This window comes from Urtica dioica, chromosome 10 (genome assembly GCF_054948205.1).
Source record: "Urtica dioica subsp. dioica isolate 48M chromosome 10, U.dioica_male_clone48M_v1_H2, whole genome shotgun sequence".
NCBI classification, from domain to species: domain Eukaryota; kingdom Viridiplantae; phylum Streptophyta; class Magnoliopsida; order Rosales; family Urticaceae; genus Urtica; species Urtica dioica.
The window spans coordinates 24,054,042-24,075,618 of NC_142765.1; the positions used below are offsets into that span (position 1 = coordinate 24,054,042).

The 21,577-nt window shown below is 38.2% G+C and overlaps 5 protein-coding genes across 5 annotated transcripts; 4 read left to right on the forward strand and 1 right to left on the reverse strand.

Moving 5' to 3' along the window:
• The first annotated feature begins 1,270 nt into the window (after positions 1 to 1,270).
• LOC149384287 (DCL-like protein) lies at positions 1,271 to 2,971 on the forward strand. Its single transcript, XM_089628194.1, has 2 exons — positions 1,271 to 1,598; positions 2,450 to 2,971. Exons 1-2 carry the CDS (start codon positions 1,353 to 1,355, stop codon positions 2,750 to 2,752), a joined length of 549 nt encoding a protein of 182 aa, XP_089484320.1. The 5' UTR covers positions 1,271 to 1,352; the 3' UTR covers positions 2,753 to 2,971.
• Positions 2,972 to 6,775: 3,804 nt separating this feature from the next.
• Positions 6,776 to 8,103, forward strand: LOC149384288 (uncharacterized). The gene is made up of 4 exons (XM_089628016.1): positions 6,776 to 6,846; positions 7,004 to 7,116; positions 7,217 to 7,653; positions 7,729 to 8,103. Exons 1-4 carry the CDS (start codon positions 6,776 to 6,778, stop codon positions 8,041 to 8,043), a joined length of 936 nt encoding a protein of 311 aa, XP_089484142.1. The 3' UTR covers positions 8,044 to 8,103.
• A 1,876-nt stretch (positions 8,104 to 9,979) lies between these two features.
• On the reverse strand, positions 9,980 to 10,726 carry LOC149384289 (uncharacterized). The gene has a single exon (XM_089628017.1). The coding sequence runs from the start codon at positions 10,724 to 10,726 to the stop codon at positions 9,980 to 9,982; it is 747 nt and encodes a 248-aa protein (XP_089484143.1).
• Positions 10,727 to 11,990: 1,264 nt separating this feature from the next.
• LOC149384290 (pentatricopeptide repeat-containing protein At3g47530-like) lies at positions 11,991 to 14,012 on the forward strand. The gene has a single exon (XM_089628189.1). It carries the CDS (start codon positions 12,166 to 12,168, stop codon positions 13,972 to 13,974), a length of 1,809 nt encoding a protein of 602 aa, XP_089484315.1. The 5' UTR covers positions 11,991 to 12,165; the 3' UTR covers positions 13,975 to 14,012.
• Positions 14,013 to 14,536: 524 nt separating this feature from the next.
• LOC149384291 (TMV resistance protein N-like) lies at positions 14,537 to 21,226 on the forward strand (the record flags this gene model as incomplete). The annotated part of the gene is made up of 9 exons (XM_089628018.1): positions 14,537 to 15,178; positions 15,351 to 15,765; positions 15,870 to 16,607; positions 16,680 to 17,000; positions 17,101 to 18,129; positions 18,238 to 18,727; positions 18,853 to 18,859; positions 20,043 to 20,175; positions 20,861 to 21,226. Coding segments are annotated over exons 1-9 (3,984 nt in total), but the record flags the coding sequence as incomplete, so codon positions are not given.
• Positions 21,227 to 21,577: the final 351 nt, after the last annotated feature.

A 21,577-nucleotide genomic window follows, 5' to 3' on the forward strand; every position in this document is an offset into this window, starting at 1 on the left:
TTCGAAGACAAGTTTTGATAAGAGGTGATCCAACATCAAAACATGTTCGAGGATTCTTGTATTGTTTTCTCATTCTTTTTCATTCCGTACGACTCAGATGTCTACAACAATATAAGACTTTAGACGCGACAAAAGTCTTATAAACACACAAGTTTTCATTTGGTTTTCTCTTTCACCATTTTCGGCGACTTTTTCGGCGACTTTTTCGGCCAAATCGGAGGAAGTGATGTACACCTCCATAAAAAAATGGATAGCACTCATTCCAAGGAGTATTTTGAGCTCACTCTTGGTGCGTGGAACTGTCTCCAATCACCGTAAATTCATGGCCGAAGTCGGATAGATGCAAGTTTTAGGTTTGAAACTTTGTCGGTTAATATATCTCCGCCATCCGAGCTCCGATGGACTTGATTCTTTTTGCATCGGGTTTATTTTGAAGAGATCTTTCATTCTGAACAATTTTATCCCGAGATTCGCACCGAAGGTTGGTTGCTAGAGCACTCGCGGGAAAACGTGAGTTTTGAACTTTAATTGTAGATCCACTTTGATCTGTGTTGATTTTGCTATAAATCACTCCACCACTGTATGACTACGAGGTTGAAAAATGGTGGGAAAAATTTTTTGGTTTATTTTTACGGTCGCTAGAAATCTTCTTCACCATCGGGCTATCGCTGTCACCAGAGCTCCGGTCCTAGAATTTCGAGTTGAGATCACTCCCGGGGCTGTTTCTTCGCTCCGAACGCAATCGTGAACTCCATTCCGCTAGATTCACGAGCGTTTGTAAAAATCATCTGTGGTTAAGGGCACCCACTGTGAAAAGACATATCTAGCTCTCGTTGAGTTTTGTATCAGTTTCAAATAGGTAGGAGATATATTACTATACATTTGTGAGAATTTTTACTAATTATAAATGGTTAGCATTAAGGTAGATGACTAAGTGAAATCACTAAACCAAATTGGCCTGTTTAGATTTCTCGACGGGATAAATTTTTTGAATAATTATAACCTAGTATAATTTAAACTGGAAACAAATTTATCGTTATCGAGCGATGCGTTTTCATCTAGGGACATTATCCTAAAATTTAATTGAACCGATTAAAAATAAACCAAAATAAGTGACTCACACCTAGAGGGCATGAATTTTACAATGCTAAAACATTTTAGGGGAAATTCGAAAATTATCAAATGTTTTGATACCAAAATATCATCGTTTATTTAGATTTAACAGTAAACGACATGCGTGTTATAGGCTATAGAAAAAGTTGGGGTTTATAGTTTCGACTTTAGACACAAAATTAGGGTTTAAACTTTAAAGTCTCTGTCTTTGTCTTCAGCGTACCTCAGTCGACACAATAATGGCCGAAGATCTTCCGGAGAGTAACGAAGGCATCACCGCCGAGGAAATGGACCTCGAATCTAACTCCAAGCGCTCCAGGGAAGACGCAGAAGAATCCGAACTCGTTGATGCCTCGAAGAAGCAAAAGGTCGAAGAGCCGGTTCGGATCGAGCTCGGCCCAAAGAATTTTGGGTCGTCCGTCGAAATGTTCGATTACTTCTACAAGTTCCTTCATTACTGGCCTCCCAATCTCAACCTCAATAAGGTATTCTTTCATTTTAGTTTTGTTTTTGTTTCCAACGGACTGCTTACATTTAATTCTTCCGATTAATTTAGTAGGATAGTCAAAGTCGAAGCCTTTTTTTCCCTTCAAACTCTTAAGCACTCAAATATCTCTAAGCCATAAAAGGTATTCAATATGTTTCGGCTCTGCAGAAAAATTAAAAAAAAAAAAAACTCAGTTTCCCTTGGAAAAACCCCAAATTGTTTTTCATTTCAATGCATTAGTGTTACTCTGCTAGTTTCTATATTTTTCACAACGGTAAGAATCATGTCCATTTGCTAGAACATCAATAAACAAGTGGACTTGGTCCTCAAAGTTAATGTCACATTTCTTTAATCTGTAAGAGTTCATGGAAAGTATGAACAATTGAGCCTCAAACTGAAGGCCATGTTTCCTCGCTTCATGAAACTGATCGGTGACGGACTCTCGTCTGTTTGTGTGGCAGTACGAGCATATGTTTCAATGGACTACTTACATTTAATTCTTCCGATTAATTTGGTAGGATAGTCAAAGTCCAAGCCATTTTTTTCCCCTTCAAATTCTTAAGCACTCAAATATCTCTACGCCCTAAACAGTATTCAATATGTTACGTCTATGCAGAATAACCCCTCGGAGAAACCCCAAATAGTTATTCATATCAATGCATTAGTGTAACTCTGCTATTTTTCGTAAATTCCACAACTGTGAGAACCATGTCCATTTGCAATAACAAGAATAAACACGCGGCTCTCAATTTAAATGTCACATGTCTTTAATTCGTCAGAGTTCATGGAAAGTACGAACAATTGAGCCTGAAACTGATTTCTGACAACTCTCGCTTGTGGGTGTGACAGTACGAGCATATGGTGATGTTGGATCTGCTGAAGAAAGGGCACGCGGAGCCGGAGGCCAAGATCGGCGGTGGAATCAAGTCGTTCGATGTGCGGTACCACCCGTTGTTCAAGAGCCGCTGCTTCTTCCTCGTCCGAGAAGACGGCTCCTCCGACGATTTCAGCTTCCGCAAGTGCGTCGACCGGATTCTGCCCCTCCCCGAGAACATGAAGCTCCGATCGGAGGCCAATAAGGCATTGGGCGGCGGCCGCGGAGGGAGATTCGGCGGACGCGGCGGTTTCAAAGGTGGCAAATCTAAGAACTGACCTGTGTTCTCTCATTCGTCGGATTTTTGTTTCAGAGGTTCTTGATGTAGTATGAATTTTTTTTTTTGCAAATTTTGGGGGCTGGTTTTGCTATAGTTTGGATTGTAGTTTTTTGTGAACTATAATTAGTTGCATCAATTATATATGGCTATGCGATCCTGATTATCAAACGTGTATGAGGATGGTAACCAAGAATTTGACCAATTTCAAGTCGAAAAAGACTCGGCAGATCTTCGGGATTTCGCATTTCAAACATCTCCTACAATTGTACCGATGCAAAGAAAGTCAGCCAGCAACACGATCGACGAGGAAACCATTCCGACCTAAGACCTTCCCGAAAAACCACCGCCGTAAACCTGCTGATGCTGAACAATCAACAAAAAGAACGTTCGGTGTGGATTTTGTTTTTTGAAGAACATTCGTCGTGTTGATTCTTTTTAAAGCCACCCTCCATCTGAAGATCTGTACTTTTTTTTCGGAGCGGCGAATATCCAAATGGGATTGAAAAAAAGGAGCTTCCGGAGCGGAAGTCATGGATTTAACATTCCTCAAATCCTCGTCTTCTTCTACTCTAACCACCCTCTTCTATCCTCCATGCCCTCTCTAAAAGATGACATTTTTATGAAATAATATTTTTAAAGTAAAAAAAAATGACATATATATATATTTATATAAATATATACACTGGTTCAAGTCAACTGTTATCATATGTATTAAATTTAAAATTTAAAAGTATACCCTAAAATATACAATTATGCCCTATACAAAGGCGAACCCCGGTATACGGATACCCATCAGTTTCTCTTTTACATTTTTGCTCGTTTTTAACTTTTTTTTTTTTAAATTCCATTTTACATATTAGACACCTCTACTTTACATTTATGGCTTCGTCCCTAACCGTATAAATAACTTTTGCTATATTTCTTGACTTCGACACTTTTTTTAACATTCCATTTTCCCCTATTTATTTAAAATTTTAATTTAAAATATTGATAAAATTAATATTTCATCACTCGTGTGTATTCATTTTACGTGTATGCAGTGAAGGAAGATGGTAGTTTTTTTTTATTATTATTTTATTTAATTTTAGAAATGTTACATTAATACTTCCAGTTTATCAAATATAGCAAAAGTATACTTTAAAATACATAATTGTGTCGTTTATATAAATTTAGTTGGCTTTGACACTTACTAATCTTTTATCACATTATATTAATCAATTTTTAAATATTTAGAATTCATCACCATCCTTTTAATTCTCTTCTTCTATCATATCTAATCCATCCACTCATTTTAAATCTTTTTTTTTTTATATATATATAATTTACATTCTTATTTGTTTTTTTAAATTCAATTACGATGATATTCAAATGGTTTCAAATGATTTTTACATTCTTATTTGTTTTTTCATTGAATTATGATGATATATTTTTCAAATGGTTTCAAATGAAATGAGACGGAAGATCCTAATGAAGATCCTAATGAAGTTTCAGATGGCATCAGTTAGAAGATCTTAATCAAGTGTACATATCTTTAATTGATCATTACTGAAACGGGGAATAAAAAAATCGGTTATAATTTAAACAAAAATGGCTAAACACGCATGCAAAAGACAAATAAAGTCATAAATGTAAAGCTGCCCAAAATCATTTAGACGTCAGTGTCATCTTCCATATATGGTAGAGTACCCAATTCCAATGGGATAAAATGATTTGGTTCACTCGCAGTGTACATCCATTCTTTAACAAATATTTAAATGCCTGACCATAATGATCTCTCGGTAATTCGATTTTGGGTCGTCTACTCTGAAGTTTAACCACAACTGAAAACGTAACTGAATAGAAAGAGAGCGCACCGGAGAGAAGGTCAAATTAAAACAACGTACATGAAAAAAGAAACTGACACAATAAACATAAATCATTATAGTATCAACGTAATCATTAACTCTCATACTCATCATGCATGAGGAGGATTTATGGCGGCGCTCGGTCTTTCATACACACGCCCATATATATCTATATAAAAAATACTAACTAGCCCGAGAAAAAAAATGAGAATACCATAAGGACGTTTAATTTGGGAAGAAAAAAACGAAGGTTTGCAATTTTTTTTTGGTGTCTTCCTTCTTCATCTCTTCATTCATTTTTTTCATACCACAAATCTGTTTTTATTTTTTCTTTTATTGACATACGATGGAAACAGAGAAGCAGAGCGCGAGGGAGACGATGGCGAAGAGCTCGAAGGCATAATCGCACAAAGGCATATACATTGTTTCTCTTCCTTCATTCATCTTTTTATTATATCCATACTCTGTTTTTATTTTTATGGACGTACTCATTTGTGTTTTTGTTTGTTTGAAGAACTTGGAATCTGAAGAAGATGTCATATCTTTTTTGTTATTCACTTATCACAAAATACCTACATGTTTAAAAAAATATTATCAGTACTAGTTTTTACTCTTGTGGCCAAAGAGCATTTGTGTTTTTGTTTGTTTGAAGAACTTGGAATCTGAAGAAGATGTCATATCTTTTTTGTTATTCTCTTATCACAGGTCTATGATGATTTGGATATGCCATTTGGAAAAACAATGGGTATTTTATTCGCCTTTTTCATCATTCAGACCAAATTTCCTATGTGCCAAAATGTCGAAAAGGTTGAAAATTCAAATTAAAATGAATAAAAGCTTAACAATTCAAATAATTTATGAGTAAAAATGCCGTGGCAAATCATTTCCCTCAATTTTATAGATATCAATTCAAATATTTTATTCATTGGCTTCCTATTCAAGAGAGGCATCAAGTAAAACTAAAATATTATCATCTGTGAGGACATATACGAAGAGATATTATTTTTTAAAAATAATTATCGAATGATATATATCAGGTATGGAACTTAAAAAAAAATATACCAACTTAAATAGGTTTTTAATGTTGTAAAAAGATAAATCACTTAATAAAAAAGCACTTTCGATTAAAATTCCATTTTCCTGAAACTTTTTGAAATTACAAGGAAGCTATTTAAGTGTGTGTAAATTTGTTTTACTTCAAGTTGTTGGGGTCCTAGATTTCATTTTTTTGAAAGGTTTAAGAATTTTCATGATAGTTGCTAAACTGCTAAACTGCTAAAAAGTGCTATTTTATATTCATTTTTTTTTTCATTAGTTCACACTCCCTGAAAGGCTGAAACTGTCGAGGGTTGAAAAAAAAAAAGACGGAGATATTTTTTTTAATGAAGACAGATATAATAAAATTATTTTGCTGACGTGTAAAGTGGCAACATGTGTGCTATTATAAATGGATTGTGCGATTATGGCCTACTAAATTATTCATGCTGAATAACACTTCTCATATCTGGTGCTATTTCTTAGTAGTCTAATTCTCACGATCCATTTGTAACAGCCCAAGTGTTATTTATTTTCTACAAAAGTAATTTCACTCTCTTCATTTAATATACCATTTTTTTTATTCAACCAAATATTCTTTATGACAGATTGCATATAAATATAAATGACCATTACTGTGCAGTTGTTTGCGTCGGTGTGCATTGCGTATTCTGAGTCAAGGAGGTTTTGAAGGGTCTTAGTGTTAGCTCTCTATTTGTTCTTCGAAGGGAAAACAAGGTATGTACGTGAAAAAAAAGGAACAAATGTATTTGGGTATGTAAAAGAAGATAAACAAAGATAAAGAATGTTTTTTTTTCTTTTTTTTTTTTTTGGCTTATTTCTTCTCTGTAGATAGTACTAAAAAAATTATGAGTTGGACGGTGTTACTTTCAAGTTTCAACAAATAACGAGAAGGGAGACAAAAAAAAAAAAAAAACCAAAAAAAGAATATTATATATTTTCATGTCAGCGTGTTATCATTTGCAACTCAGTTTCTTGAGTTAGCCCGAAAAAAAAAGTGGGGATGCATGGTTAGCATTTCTGTATATATATATATAAGCATATTTGTTGCGACTGTTTTCCTTCCCACATATCCATTTACATTTGATTAATTTCTTTCCTCTTGATCATTGTAAGTTACTATGGATGGCTGGTCAAAGACAAACACACAGAACGAAGTTGAAGACAGCCCATTCGCTCCCCATTATTTCAGGTACGCACATAGAAATATATCATCATTTTGAGAGTAACACCACGCCACGGATGAAGTATCAATTGTGACTATATGTATGTATACAGATCAGGAAGAGGTTACGTAATACCATCTTTTTTCTCTAATTTTGTTGATTTTCATGTGTTATTCGGTGTAGTAGCGGAGATATTAATTCCAATACAAACTTGGAATATTGGCATAATGAATTGGCCTTGTTCGATATGACTCCTCTAATGGAGTGTCATCCGCCTCAAAGCATTAAGTTTCAAGGTTAATTATCTATTTCTCATCACATTCTAAATATATTCTCCATGAATTTTAGAAACCCCATGAGATGATCTGTCCTCATCATAAAAAATTTCATTTGCAGATCATGAATTTTTGTATTGCAAGGGAAGTAGTAGCGGTGGCTCTAACGTTTGGGACGATAGTCTTTTGGATCAGATGATGATTGGCGATGATCAGCCCAAGCCTTTATTGCTGTGCAATAATGATGAGAACAATGATAACGTGACGATGAAAGAGGAGAGAGTGAATGAGAGCATTCAGAAGAATAATAACAAGAAGAAAAGGAGTCGAATATTATCGTCCTCGAAAGAAAGAAGCAGCGATAGTAACTGTGGTGGTGCCTCAAAGTTGTTGACCCGAGAACTTCTCTCTCGTTACTATTACATGCCCATAACAAAAGCCGCGAAAGAGCTAAATGTTGGACTCACTCTTCTCAAGAAAAGGTGTAGGGAAATAGGTATAAGCCGTTGGCCACACAGAAAGCTTATGAGCCTCCAAACACTTATAAAAAACGTTAAGGTACGTATGAATTCAGTTTAGTGTATATATTAGGGAAAATAAATGTTGTGCTTATATGTTTTTGGTGATGATCAGGAACTGGGCAACGATGAAGAATGTGGCGGGAGTGATTTGAAGATAAAGAATGCGATAAATTTATTGGAAAAGGAAAAGAGGCTGGTCGAGGAGATCCCAGACGTACAGCTGAACAGTACGACGAAGAGGCTGAGGCAAGCTTGCTTTAAAGCCAATTACAAGAAGAGAAGAACTCTTCAGTGCGAGTCTGGTTTGAAATGTGTAGCTTATGAAGACAATAATACAATGGCCGTTCACAGAGATGACAATGACGAAGACCTCAACTCGCTTTTATCCCAAGACTCGTTTTCGTCCACAAATCTTCTCGAGTTCTAAACTTTTTTTTTTGTTATGTTTTTGTGTGAAATATGTGATGGTTTTTTTTGTTTTTTGTTTTTTGTTTTTTTTTTTTTGGTGTGTGAAGGGCTTTCATTGAACACAGTATAGGGAATGATATTTGAGGAAGAAATGTCTATTTGTTAATATTATCATGGAAGAAGACTTGTGTTTCTTTTCTGAGGATTTTATTGTAAAAAATAGGCGCCGATGCAATGGATATGTATGGTAGTTATGGAATCATGTTCATCTCAAGTTTACATTGGTAGTTTTGTATACATTTTGCTTCTAACTGGATATCCATAATATTTTAGTCATTAGAAGCGATCATTTGATTTAAAACCAGCATTTAATTGAGAGGGTAGGTAATGGAAGAAGAAAAGGCATTTCATTGTGCCGCCGTGAAAAAAGAAAATTGGCCTTTTCATTTACTAGAACTTTTTTTTTTTTTTTTTTTTTTTTTTGCAGGGGAATTTACATGAACTTCAAAAGCTATAAATGTGTATCAATTATATATTTTAATTTTCATTCAATGTAATTGTAATTAAAGTTGATCGGCACTCAAGCGGTTGTTATAAGAGCCACTCTTTAAATGAGTATTAATCTCATAAAAATGAATATGAGAGAGATTAAAAAACACAAATAAAAGTATTAGTCATTTAGCTGTTTCAATAATAGTAAGTTTATATAGTTTTCTATCCACCATTTACTATACACGGACATTTTAACTTCATTTGAAGGTTAACAATTTTAAACTGTTTTTTCACATAAAATTTAGTTTAAAAACGTTGCTTGGTTTTCACCAGAAATCTTATATATTTTTTATCAAAAAAATAAATGGCGTCTATAGCCAAATAACCATTAGCAAACATTGATATTGCAAATCAATGAACATTTGGTTGATTTTACAATCTAGCTATTAATGAAAATAAACAAGTCATTAGTAAGAACTAAGAACCATAATACTTTTATGGCGCCTCTAGCTCATGGTTTTCAAGTAATTGAAAAAAAAACTAAACGAATTACAAAAAACCAATTAATTAATAATAATAAAATCAAATGATTTATCTCATGTTTAAGCAATTAGTTATTTTTAATATTCTCTCTCTCTCTCTCTCTCTATTTTCTTCTAATCATCATTTTAAAACATAACCGGAACTGTGCGCGCGTAGCCAATTTTATATGCTTATAAAGATTTATAGTGGTTAAGTTTGGTCAAAAGAATATTGTGCATACATACAAACATATTGTACAACGGATAACTTTGTAGCCATTACAAAGAACGATTAATTTGAGTGAATAGTGAATCCTACAGAAGAATACAATTTACACATATTATGTTTCATATACCATAATTTTAACAAAAAATTGGCTAGATAAGCCTTAAAAACAGTGGCAATTGTGTTTTAGCCAACGTTTGGTTAATTTTTTGTAAATGGCCATTGCGCCTACGTGGCAGGAAATTAACTCTTTTTTTGTTACTGAATTGCCCTTATTAATTGCGCATTCATTTTTAAATTGAGGCAGTTTTAATTTGAAATTTGAAATGTATTAAATGGTTTTTATTTTCGGAATAAACTTTTTTTGGAAAGCAGTTATTGCATTTTAGTATGTTGGACGTGTGTTTTGGTCTGTGTATATCGGCATTAATGGTAATGATTCCCTGAAATTCTGGACGTGTAAATGGAAATTTTCACGTTAATTGATTTGGCAGCTTATTTACAATACAAATAACCTGTAAATAAATTTTATATTTATTGTCCATTAACATTAATTTACATCTACAGAATCAGTTTACAATTTCCCTGTGTCATCTCTTTCTCTGCAACAACAATCGCTTACGAATACACCATTTGTAACTTAGCCAAACACACCTGGGAACTATGTGAGTCACCGATTCAAAAATTATCATCGGGGATCGAATAGCGATGTATTATTATGGATAACATAGCAATGCGACAGAGAAATTCAACAAAATATAAACACGAACGGCGGGGCGATCCACGAACTCCAACCAACACGAACCATGTGATTCCAACCAACCAACACGAACTCCAGATCGGGGCGATCCACGGGCATGGGGCTGGGGAAAGGCCGAGTCACGTCCCAATTTATTGATTATCCCAAACAAAATCACGAAGATGCAATATAAAATTCTGAAATCAAAATAATCAACCTTAGAAGCCTTGGAATTGGAATCGCCGCCAATGGAAAACAGATCGGAGGAGGGCTCAACGGCGGTGCAATCGGGAGGCGATTCGAAGAGCGAGAGAGAGAACTGCTTGTCGATGACTCCAACGTCGAAGTAGATGAGTACTCTGCTCGGAACGTCGACGCGGATTCCTCGGACATCGAACCAGAGGAAGAGCTCCTGGGCGGAGATACCGGAGAGGTTTCCGATCCGGCCTAAACTTAGGGTTCCGGAGACGTTGAAGTCGTAGTGGACCTGGTTCTCGAACTTGGCGTTGCACGGCTGGTTCAACATGACCTGGAAGTTTCCGTTGGAAGGGTCGTGTGTGAACTCCGTGATTCCCTTCGGAAACAGCCCAATCGGCAGATCGTGTTGACGGAGGTAATCATAGATTGTCAGCGGAGACTCTCCGGCGTTCGCGGAGACGAGGATGGAGAGTGCGAGGAAGGCGAAAGAAAGAATTAGGGTTTGTGGATTGGGATTGTTACCCATGGTTTGCGAGGAAGGCGTAATGATGGCTTAATTAATTCGCAGGATGGATGTATGGGCGGGAACGGTTTACAGGGTATTTTGGTACTTTTTTACGTGTTAATAAATTGGGTTGGCCATTTACCCGAAATTAACAAAATGTTGGCTAAATCCAAAACTCTATATTTATAGGAGGCTATTTAGCTATATTACCCTAATTTTAATGATCAACAACGATTACACATACGAAATTATTACTTCCTATAGAACTATGGAATATAAAAGTTAAATGTTAAAACGTATAACTGATATTGAATCTTATGATATTTTTTTGTTAAAAAGAACTGGTCGTATTCAAATTTTTCATTCATACAAGTAATATATTTGATTAAAACTCACATTATAAAGAAATATTATAAAGATTGAATAATAAAAACAAATGGTTATGTCGAAGGATCGAACCAATATCCTCACACATAATGAGACCTCATAGGCATGAGGTAATGTCACTCAACGTAGATGTTTGAGGGTTTTAACGTATTCTTTGATAAGGGATAAAAAGCTATAATCTCTATTTCAAAATAAATGTCACCTAAGCCTTGTTGGCGAGTTTTTATAAAACTTACTAATATAGGCTAATTTGCAACCCAAACATCTCAAGTGGGACAAAAAATGGAAGGATCCTGTGATTAGCTAAATCACTATTCTAATGTGTAACTAGTATTAAAGGCTTACAATAAAAACTATACATATTCATATATGGAGAATTGATATTAAATAGCCGAATGACTACTCTTGAGTAAACCATAGTTCAATTGTTCAAATATTAAGATATAGCTCAACTCATGTCTAATTATCTCATAACATACGGTGTATGACTTGTATTAGTTTGAACTATTTACATAACTAATTGATAGTTAGGCTAGAATTTTTACGTATAGTCTAAATAAACCATATGCCTATATACAAATTTATGATACTCATGATAATATATACTTCACATTGAATGAGTGATAAGTACTTGATTCATTTAAAACCTTGGATGAAAGTGAAACTATAAATTATAAGTTTCAGGATGGAGAGATGTGAACTATACCCAATTTGCTCTTTTTTTTTTTCCAGTCTAACTTTTATTTAATCCTTAATTTTTTTTAATTTTAATTATGTCTTAAAACTTTATTAAAATTAATTTGGTTCAAGAGATGAAATTAGAAAATCACTACAAAATTTGCTATTTTTTCCAGTCTAACTTTTTTCTCCATTCCGTTGTAGGGGTTGAATATGGATTGCATGAAATAAGTAGTTATCCACGTAATTCTCAACTCTCTTATCTTCTTCTTCTTCTTCTGAGATCTCATCTGCAATGACTCTGCAAAGTTCGTCACCCGAGCCACCGCCAAATATTATTGCGCTGATGACAAACCTCTTTCTTGTCTCTCTCAACAGACAATAGCACAACGATCATGGCGAAACCTCTCTCCTCTCTCAACGCCATTTTGATCCGTAAAGCCCAGCAACGGCGAGGACAGAAGGAAATCGACATTGTGCACCTCATTTCTCTCATAAACTCGTGTTCAAAGAACTCCCATTTGCTCCAAATTCAAGCCCACATCGTCTGTTCCTCTCTCCTCTCCGACTCCGCCGTCTCTCTCGCCTTCATCTGTCGCTCGTCGGCGCTGCGAGGCCCGAGCTATTCCCGGAAGTTCTTGGACCAGATCGCCAGGCCTTGTCGCGTCCACTACAACGCCATTATCAGAGCTTACTCCGTCACCGATTCAGCCATCGAAGGCCTACGCTTGTACCGCGACATGCGACGCCGAGGCGTCCCGGCGAACGCGTTCTCGTCGACGTTCGCCGCGAAATGCTGCGTCGGAGAGTCTTCGCTGACTGCCGGGGTTCAGGTCCACGCGCGGGTCGTGACGGACGGCCACGGCTCGGACTCTCACCTTCTCACTTCCCTGACTCAGATGTATGCCTGCTGCGAGAGGTTCGCCGACGCGCGCAACATGTTCGACGAAATTCCCGAGAGAGACACCGTCTCTTGGAACGTCCTGATCTCTTGCTATCTCAGGAATGACCGGGCCCGGGACGCTCTGGCTATGTTCGAGGCGATGTGGTGCGGCGAGGTCACGTGTGAACCCGACGGCGTTTCGTGCTTGCTTGGACTCCAAGCTTGCTCGGAGCTGAACGCCCTGGAAATCGGCGAGAAGATTCACCGTTACATTGAACGGTGTGGTCTCGGCGGTCACACAATTCTGAACAACGCCCTCGTGTCAATGTACTCTCAGTGCGGGCACTTGGGGAAGGCTCTGGCCGTGTTCCGGCGGACGAGGAAGAAGAACGTCGCTTCGTGGACCACTTTGATCTCCGGGTTCGCCGTGAACGGCCGAGGAAGAGAGGCCGTCCGAGCTTTCTTGGAGATGGAAAAAGCTGGCGTGTCTCCGAACGAGCAGACATTCTCGGCGGTCCTCTCGGCTTGCAGCCGAACGGGTTTGGTCGACGAAGCGACGTCGTTCTTCAACCGGATGAGCGCCGAGTTCGGGGTTTCGCGGAGCTTCCGACACTACGGAATCATGGTCGACATGTTGGGCCGGGCCGGGCTACTCGACGAGGCCCACCGGCTCATAACCTGCATGGACGTCGACCCGGACCCTCAAATGTGGAGGACCTTGCTCGGGGCTTGTAGAGTCCACGGCTGCGCTGACCTGGCAGAGCAAGCCGTGGCTCGCCTCGTGGAGATCAAGGCCCAAGAAGCCGGCGATTACGTTCTGTTGTCTCACACCTATTCTTCGGTTGGTGACTGGGACAAGATGAGAGAAACGAGGAACCTCGTCAAAGAAAACGCGATACTAACGATACGAGGACGAAGCGCGATCGAAGTAGACGGAAAGGTCCACGAATTCTCCGTGGCCGATTCTCTTCATCCGCGGGCACGTGAAATCTATCGCATGCTCGGTGAGATCATAAAAAATCTGAAGAGGTTCGGAGGGTACGTGGTGGATGTGTCGTCGGAGTTGCACGATTGTGCCACGGACGGAGAGAGAGAGCGTTCGCTCTCGCATCACAGCGAGAAGTTGGCGATGGCTTTCGGGGTTCTCTCGACTCGTCCCGGGACGACGATCAGGGTCACCAAAAATCTCCGCACTTGCGTCGACTGTCACAATTATGCCAAGGCCTTCTCGCGTGTTTACGGACGAGAGGTGGTCTTTAGAGATCGAAATCGGATTCATCATTTTCGAGAGGGACAATGTTCTTGCAATGACTATTGGTAGAGCATTTATTACTTTATTATACTTGATCCAAATGAAACGTGGGGATAATTATCTGTGTAGACTATTCTTACAATAAATATCTGCTAAAATAAAAATATAAAGCTCACATTATAGGGGATAGTTCCACGTATGTTCCTATAAGTGTGTGGTGTGACCAGTCAAAGTGTCTACTATCCAACAACACGGCTTTGATTTTAGTCAATGCTCTCCCTTTTTGCGACATTTTCAGGATTGCCACTTGTTATATGCTAATACTTAGAATATAAGGCTAGTACTAAGTAGATCCATATATACCACCTAAATCACTGATCTGTTCCTCTTTTCTTCTGTGGCGTCTTCACTCAGCCTCAGTTCAGTTTGGTTCAATTTCTTTAATTCCTCTTGTTTCACTCACCCTCATTTTATATGTAGCTGATTTTGAAACACTCAGGTTTGTGATTGCGAATTCGGAAAAAAAAAAGGTATTTTTACTTTCATTCACTAAATACTCATATCGCATCTCTGGTATATGCTGCTTTGGCTTGATTAATTTCAATTCCTTTTATTTTAGTTAGCAGAACACCAGTAAAAAAAATAAAAATTTGATGGGTTACAGATTTGTTTTTAGCTAACGGGAGTTTTTACTTGTTTAATAATATTGAGCGCGTCATTACGGTTCCAACAAAATCACTGATTCAATCTTTGTTTTATTGTTTAAGTAAGATACTCTCTTTTCTTCCATGGCGTCGCCCAAGAAATACGACGTGTTTCTGAGTTTCAGAGGCGAAGATACACGCTGCGGCATCACCGGTCACATCCACAGAGCTTTAGATTGCAAGAAAATCAAAACCTACATCGACGACAAGTGCCTCGAGAGAGGCGACGAGATCACGCCGGCGCTTTTGGCAGCCATTGAAGCATCTCGGATTTCGGTGGTGATCTTCTCAAAAGACTACGCTTCGTCATCATGGTGTCTGAACGAGCTTGTTCAGATTCACAGATGTCGCCGTGAACTCGGTCAGGTCGTTTTGCCCATCTTCTACAAAGTAGATCCATCGCATGTTCGGAAACAGGACCAGGGATGCTACAGAGATTCTTTCGAGAGACACGAAAAGAATCCCAAACACTCCAAGGACACCATAAAAGAGTGGAGGTCTGCTTTGGAAGCATCAGCGAATTTATCTGGTTCGCATTATTCGCGATCCAACCCTTTAGCGAAATTCAGGTTATTTTGTACACGTGTATAATTTCCCATGGATTTAGTTTAGCGTATATATTGATTCTTCTTTCCTGTTTTTGGTTCTATATATCACTTCCAGTAAATTGCACAAAGTCAGTCAGTTTTAGCTGAAAACACAGCTAATTAAATAACTGATAATTAAGGCTTTCTTGTACAGGAACGAGCCAGCGCTTGTCGAGGACATTCTGAACACTGTTCTGAATACATTAAACAAACCTGCAATTCCAGTTGAAATCGATAATTTTGATGGCCTGATTGGAATGGAAAATCACTTCAGAAAAATCAAATCTTTGTTGATGTCCGAAGTGCCGGGACTTCAAATAATAGGTATTTGGGGAATGGGTGGTGTTGGCAAGACAACCATCGCTGAAACCGTGTCGTCTCGACTTTTTACCGAATTTGAGAGCTACTACTTCCTGAAAGATGTTAGAGAATCGTCTGAGAAATACGGGTTAGAGAGGTTGCGAAACGATCTTATTGCTAGGTTACTAAGGGATGAGAAGTTGGATTCTGGATCACTCCTTCCGAGTCCAGTACGGAACCACACTAAAGATCGGCTCCGCCGGACAAAGGTATTACTTAGATTTCTATTATAAATTGTATGTCTGGTGTTTGCTGATATTCATTATACTCGAATACGACTAAAAAAGAACTAAGTCTAATTATACTCTAATAGGTTCTGCTCATTCTGGATGACATAAGCGAAAAAGAGCAGTTGGAATATTTAATCGGCAATCATATCGGCAATGGAAGCCGCATTATCGTAACCACTAGAGACGAATCAGTGCTTCGGGGGACCGACATTGATGGAGCAACGTTCATTAAATACGAGGTTGATGTCTTAAGTCTCGAGCAAGCCCTTGAGCTATTTCGTTTGAAGACTGACAAAGAGAATCCATTCCCGGGGGATTACGGGAAGGATGTTGTGGATTACGTTGGAAGAAACCCATTGGCCATAAAGGTTTTCGGTTCACACCTTCGTTCTATGCGCAACCCGTGCATAGATAATTGGAAAATGGAATTGGACAAGCTCAAGGAGATTCCCCATGATAAAATCCTTGAGAAACTCAAAATAAGCTACGACGCGCTTTGCGAAACCGAGAAGAAGATATTTCTCGACATCGCGTGCTTCTTCAAGGGAATGAAAAGAGAGTTTGTGGAAAGCATATTAAATAAGTGCGACTTCCACAGGACTACTGGAAGAAATGGGTTTGGCTACTTTGCGAGTATAGGAATAGACGCTCTCATTGATAAGTCTCTGATAACCTTGGATGGTGAGACCAACAGTCTTGACATGCATGATCTAATGCAACAAATGGGTTGGGAAATTGTACGCCGAGAATCTGAAGAACCTGGTAACCGTAGTAGGCTTTGGAATTCTAAAGATACATATCATGTGTTCGAAAACGACACTGTAAGTACTACTGCTTTATTTTTTTTGTTCGATGATGGAAAGAAAATCATATAACCTGTGTGATTGTTTTAGGGGAGTGCTCTAATTGAAGGGATATTTCTAGACGCCTTAAGCCTCGAGGAACATCTACACATGAAATCAAGAGTGTTTCAGAGAATAAAGAAGTTGAGGCTTCTTTCTATTAGTTCTCCCTATGATTTTCATTTCAAACTTGCTGAGTTGGGAGTTTCTAAACTGAGAGTAGAGGCACTCGAATGTTTTCCCAAGTCACTTAGATATCTGAAGTGGGAGGAATACCCTCTAAAATCATTACCAATAGGCTTCAGTGCACGTTATCTTGTAGAACTCAAGCTCATCGATAGCCAACTCGAGCAACTATGGCACGGAACACAGGTTTGTAATTAAAGACGAAAAGAAAAAATCTATGTTGCCGATTTTATTCATACACAAATCTCTCTCTAAAGTGCTCATTATTCAAATATTTTTTATACAGGAACTAGTCAACCTTAAAAGTATTGATCTATCAGGTTCCAAGTTTCTCCGTCACCTTCCAGATCTCTCTCTCGCGCCAAATCTCGAGGTGATAATTCTCAAACGCTGCTTTGGGTTACTTGAAGTTCGTTGGGATGTTTTTGGAAAGCTCGACAGGCTTTCATATCTCAATCTAAGCTACTGCAATAACTTGGGCTTCCTTGAGAGCATTGATGCAAGAGCACTGAAAACCCTTTCCCTTAAAGACTGCCCTAAACTCACGACCTTGCCGTGGATAGCAAGCACGAGTCTCGTGACCTTGAATTTATCTTCGACTCGAATAGCGGACTTGCCATCGTCGATCGGTTACATAAACACTATTTCCATGTTGAAACTAGATTTCTGCAATAAGCTTGTGAGTCTTCCTCGAAGCATATCTCAACTACACCACCTCGAAACCCTTTGTTTAGACCACTGCACAAGACTGGAGAGCTTGCCGGAGGGCATCTTTGATCTGGTATCTCTCGTCCATCTCGATCTGTCCTTCTGTCTGGCATTGACGAAGCTTCCAGAGATCACAAAAACAAACACTACTCTGGAAAAGCTTACGCTTTTGTTCTGTTCAAAGGTTACGTGCCTTCCCTCGTCGATCGGGAATCTTACCAATCTCAAGCGGCTAAACCTGCGCTTCTGCAGAAATCTCGTGTCTGTGGGAGATTTGTGTGGTTTGCAGTTGACACATCTCTCGCTGAAGGGTTGTGTGAAAATTAAACGCATATCGGAGCTTTCGTACACTCTCGAAGACCTCTATGCTAATGGATGCAGTTCCCTAGAGGAAGTGGTACAAGTATCGTGCGGACAAGGAATTTATGAAAGGACAAGAAATAGATTCTGGCATCGTTCTCGCAAAGTTATGTTCAGCACTTTCGATACTACGCGGTTTGACAAGTGTTTGCGTTTGAATCAGCAGTCACAAGACAACATTATAACCGCGTTCAAACTCAAAGTTTTGCACATGGCCTCTCATTACTACGCAACAGCTAAATGGGAGGTAATCCCCTCTTTTTTATTAATATATGTATATATTATGTTAGTAATCCAAAAATTCTACAATTAAAAGGATAGAAAAATAAGTATTGTGCTAAAATCTTATATCTAGGTCAAAACGCCCCCTGCGGTGACAGCTGTTCTCTCGGGGAGTAACATTCCATGTTTTTTCGACTTCCAGTGCGAAGATTCCACAACGGTGACGGTTCCACTCCCAGAGGACTGGCGCAGCGAGGGCATAATGGGATTTGCATTGTGCACCGTCTCTCACAGCTGTTGTACAAATGTTTGTTGCAAAATCGATTTCAAAGTAAAAGACAAGGCTTGCCCCGAAACGACCTCTGTTTTTTCGGCGCTTCGCTGCGGTGGGTTGGAAGATTCTTTGCAGGGAAATGTGGTGATGTGGTATAATCACTTTGACTACAGTCACCTCCATGGCCGCGCCGTCGAGGCCTCCTTCAGGTTCTGGCTGAGCGAAGACCTTTTCGAAGACGAATATGTGTTCTTCCAAAGCCGCCCTCCAACAAAGTGTGGGGTCCACATCTTGCGCGCCAAGGACTTGAAGGATATGAATCTGATCCATGGCGTCGACAACGAGATCAGTGATAGGAAGCGTCCGCGCGAGGAGGAATGAGCAGCATTCTAGAAGAACTGTACGAGGAGGAATTTTTTTCAAGTCTGGGAAATTTTATGTGGGGGTGATGAAACGCCAAAAATGTTACTAAAGGAGTGAGGTATGAAGAAACAAAGGAGTTGAACTAAAAAGAGCCAATGATGTGTCGAATTTTTATTGGAGGAGACAGGAAGAGTGACGCCGAAGATGGACCGAGGATCTGGATTCGAGAGACTTGTGTGAAATTTGTGTGTGTGTGCTCAAAATGCTCATAGTGTGTGATGAGATTGGGCAGGGACTTCTAGGAGATACAAACTATTTAACTTGGTTGCTCTCCCATGCAACACCAACATTTTTATTTTAAACTTTTCTATGCTCTCTGGAAGATGTCATAACTATCAGGGTTTGTTCATTTGAGCTATAACTATTAGAGCCTCGCTCATTTGTGCTGTTCATGTGTCATTTGTTTTTACCTTGTTAAAATAAAGGTTTCTATTAGAAATTGAGCACGACCAACCGCCGAGCACCATATCTCTCAACCAATATGGAGCTAGGATTTTATTTTAGCATGGGTATGAATCATGCGAACTTTTGGCGGTGATGAAAATACACTCTTTGTACTTTAAAATCTCGATGTTTTCCCCTTAATCTTTGTTTTTTCTTCAACTCAGTCCTTATGTCTCTTTTTTTTATATGGCGTCAGTTAAATTGGTAATTTTTTGTAACGTGAGAAGTAAAATAAGGGCATTTTCGTAAACATACCATTATCATCTAAATAAAAAGAAGAGAAATTGCTTAATTTGTCACCAATTTCATAACATTTTCTCATTTTCCACTAAAATGCTAATTTTTCTCAAAATACCACAATTTATGTCAACAATGTTGACATCTATGTTTGTCCTTCACTATTAGATGTCAATAAATATTGTTGACATAAATGTCAACATTGTTGACATAGTGGTGGCATTTTGGGAAAAATTAGCCTTTTGGTGGAAAGTGGAAAAATATTATGAAATTGGTGGCAAGTTAGACAATTTCTCTAAAAAGAATTTGAAAAAGAGAAATTGCCCCATTTGCCACCAATTTTATAATTTTTTCCCACTTTCCACCAAAAGACTAATTTTTCCCAAAATGCCACCATCTATGTCAACAATGTTGACATCTATTTTTGCGCTTCACTATGAGATGTCAACAATGTTGACATCTAGGTGACATTTTGGGAAAAATTAGTTTTTTTGTGGAAAGTGAGAAAAAATTATAAAATTGATGTTAAATTGGGCAATTTCTATTTGAAAAATTCCCAGAGATCCTCCGACAGTTCTCAGGTTTGACAAGTGTTTGCGTTTGAATCAGCAGTTACAAGACAACATTATAACCGCGTTCCAACTCAAAGTCTTGCACATGGCCTCTCATTACTACGCAACAGCTAAATGTGAGGTAATCCCCCCTTTTTTATTAATATATATATATATATATATATATATATATATATATATATATATATATCTCTCTTTTTTAATAATCCAAAGATACTACAATTAAAAGCATACAAAAATATAGAGAAAATATCAAGAGTATCGCTCTTGTTTAATCGAAATGCGAGATTTATCTCTTTTATTTCTAGAAATATCAGACATATCCCTTCAGTTTAATATAAATAATATATACATCCCCTAAAAAATGTTATATTACAAATATCACCATTTTCGTTTATTTTTTATAAACAATAATTTGAACTCCCCAAAATACCCTTAATATAATAAATATTTATTTACTATTTTATTAAAAAAAAAAAAATCAAAGTCTCTTTCATAAAAAAAATCCTTAACTTTTAAAGAAATTTTTAATTTAATTTTTTTTGTGTGTATATAATAGAAAATAAAAACTTATTTCTTAAGGGTATTTTGAGAGTTCAAATTATTTTTTTGTAAAAAATAAACGAAAAATGGTGATATTTGTAACATAACATTTTTTAGGGGATGTGTATGTTATTTATATTAAACTGAAGGGTTATGTATGATATTTCTAGAGATAGAGGGGATAAATCTCGCATTTTGATCAAACACGAGATACGGTTGATATTTTCCAAAAAAATATAATTGTGCTAAAATCTTACATGTAGGTCAAAACGTCCCCTACGGTGACGGCTGTTCTCCCGGGGAGTAACATTCCATATTTTTTCGACTTCCAGTGCGAAGATTCCACAGCCGAGTCGATTTCGGTGACGGTTCCGCTCCCAGAGGACTGGCACGGCGAGGGCATCATGGGATTTGCATTGTGCACCGTCTGTCACGGCAAGGGCCGTTTTACAGATGTTTATTGCGAAATCGAGTTCAAAGTAAAAGACAAGGCTTTCCCCGAAACGACCGCTGCTTTTTCGGCGTTTGATGTGTGGGCTCGCGGCGGTGCGTTGAAACGTTCTTTGCAGGAAAATGTGGTGATGTGGTACAAGTACTTTGACTACAGTCACCTCCATGGCCGCGCCGTCCTGGCTGAGAGAAGACTTCCAAATTCGCTCTCCAACAAAGTGTGGGGTCCACATCTTGCGCGCCAAGGACTTCAAGGATATGGATCTGATCCATGGCGTTGACAACGAGATCATTTAGGCAGCGTCCGCGCGAGGAGTTTTTTTCACGTCTATAAGAACTGTATGGAGGAATTTTTTTCACGTCTGGGAAATTTTATGTGGGGGTGTGATGAAATGCCAAAAATGTTACTAACGGAGTGAGGTATGAAGAAACAGAGGAGTTGAACTAAACAGAGCCAATGATGTGTTGAATTTTTATTGGAGGAGGCGGGAAGGGTGACGCCGAAGATGGACCGAGGATCTGGATTCGAG

Excerpts from the sequence above, each read along its gene's own strand:
- LOC149384287 (XM_089628194.1), top strand. The coding sequence starts at position 1,353 with ATGGCCGAAGATCTTCCGGAGAGTAACGAAGGCATCACCGCCGAGGAA. Across the intron at positions 1,599-2,449 it reads CCAATCTCAACCTCAATAAG|TACGAGCATATGGTGATGTT; the intron begins GTATTCTTTCAT and ends TGGGTGTGACAG.
- LOC149384288 (XM_089628016.1), top strand. The coding sequence starts at position 6,776 with ATGGATGGCTGGTCAAAGACAAACACACAGAACGAAGTTGAAGACAGC. Across the intron at positions 6,847-7,003 it reads TTCGCTCCCCATTATTTCAG|TAGCGGAGATATTAATTCCA; the intron begins GTACGCACATAG and ends TATTCGGTGTAG. Across the intron at positions 7,117-7,216 it reads TCAAAGCATTAAGTTTCAAG|ATCATGAATTTTTGTATTGC; the intron begins GTTAATTATCTA and ends TTTCATTTGCAG.
- LOC149384289 (XM_089628017.1), bottom strand. The coding sequence starts at position 10,726 with ATGGGTAACAATCCCAATCCACAAACCCTAATTCTTTCTTTCGCCTTC.
- LOC149384290 (XM_089628189.1), top strand. The coding sequence starts at position 12,166 with ATGGCGAAACCTCTCTCCTCTCTCAACGCCATTTTGATCCGTAAAGCC.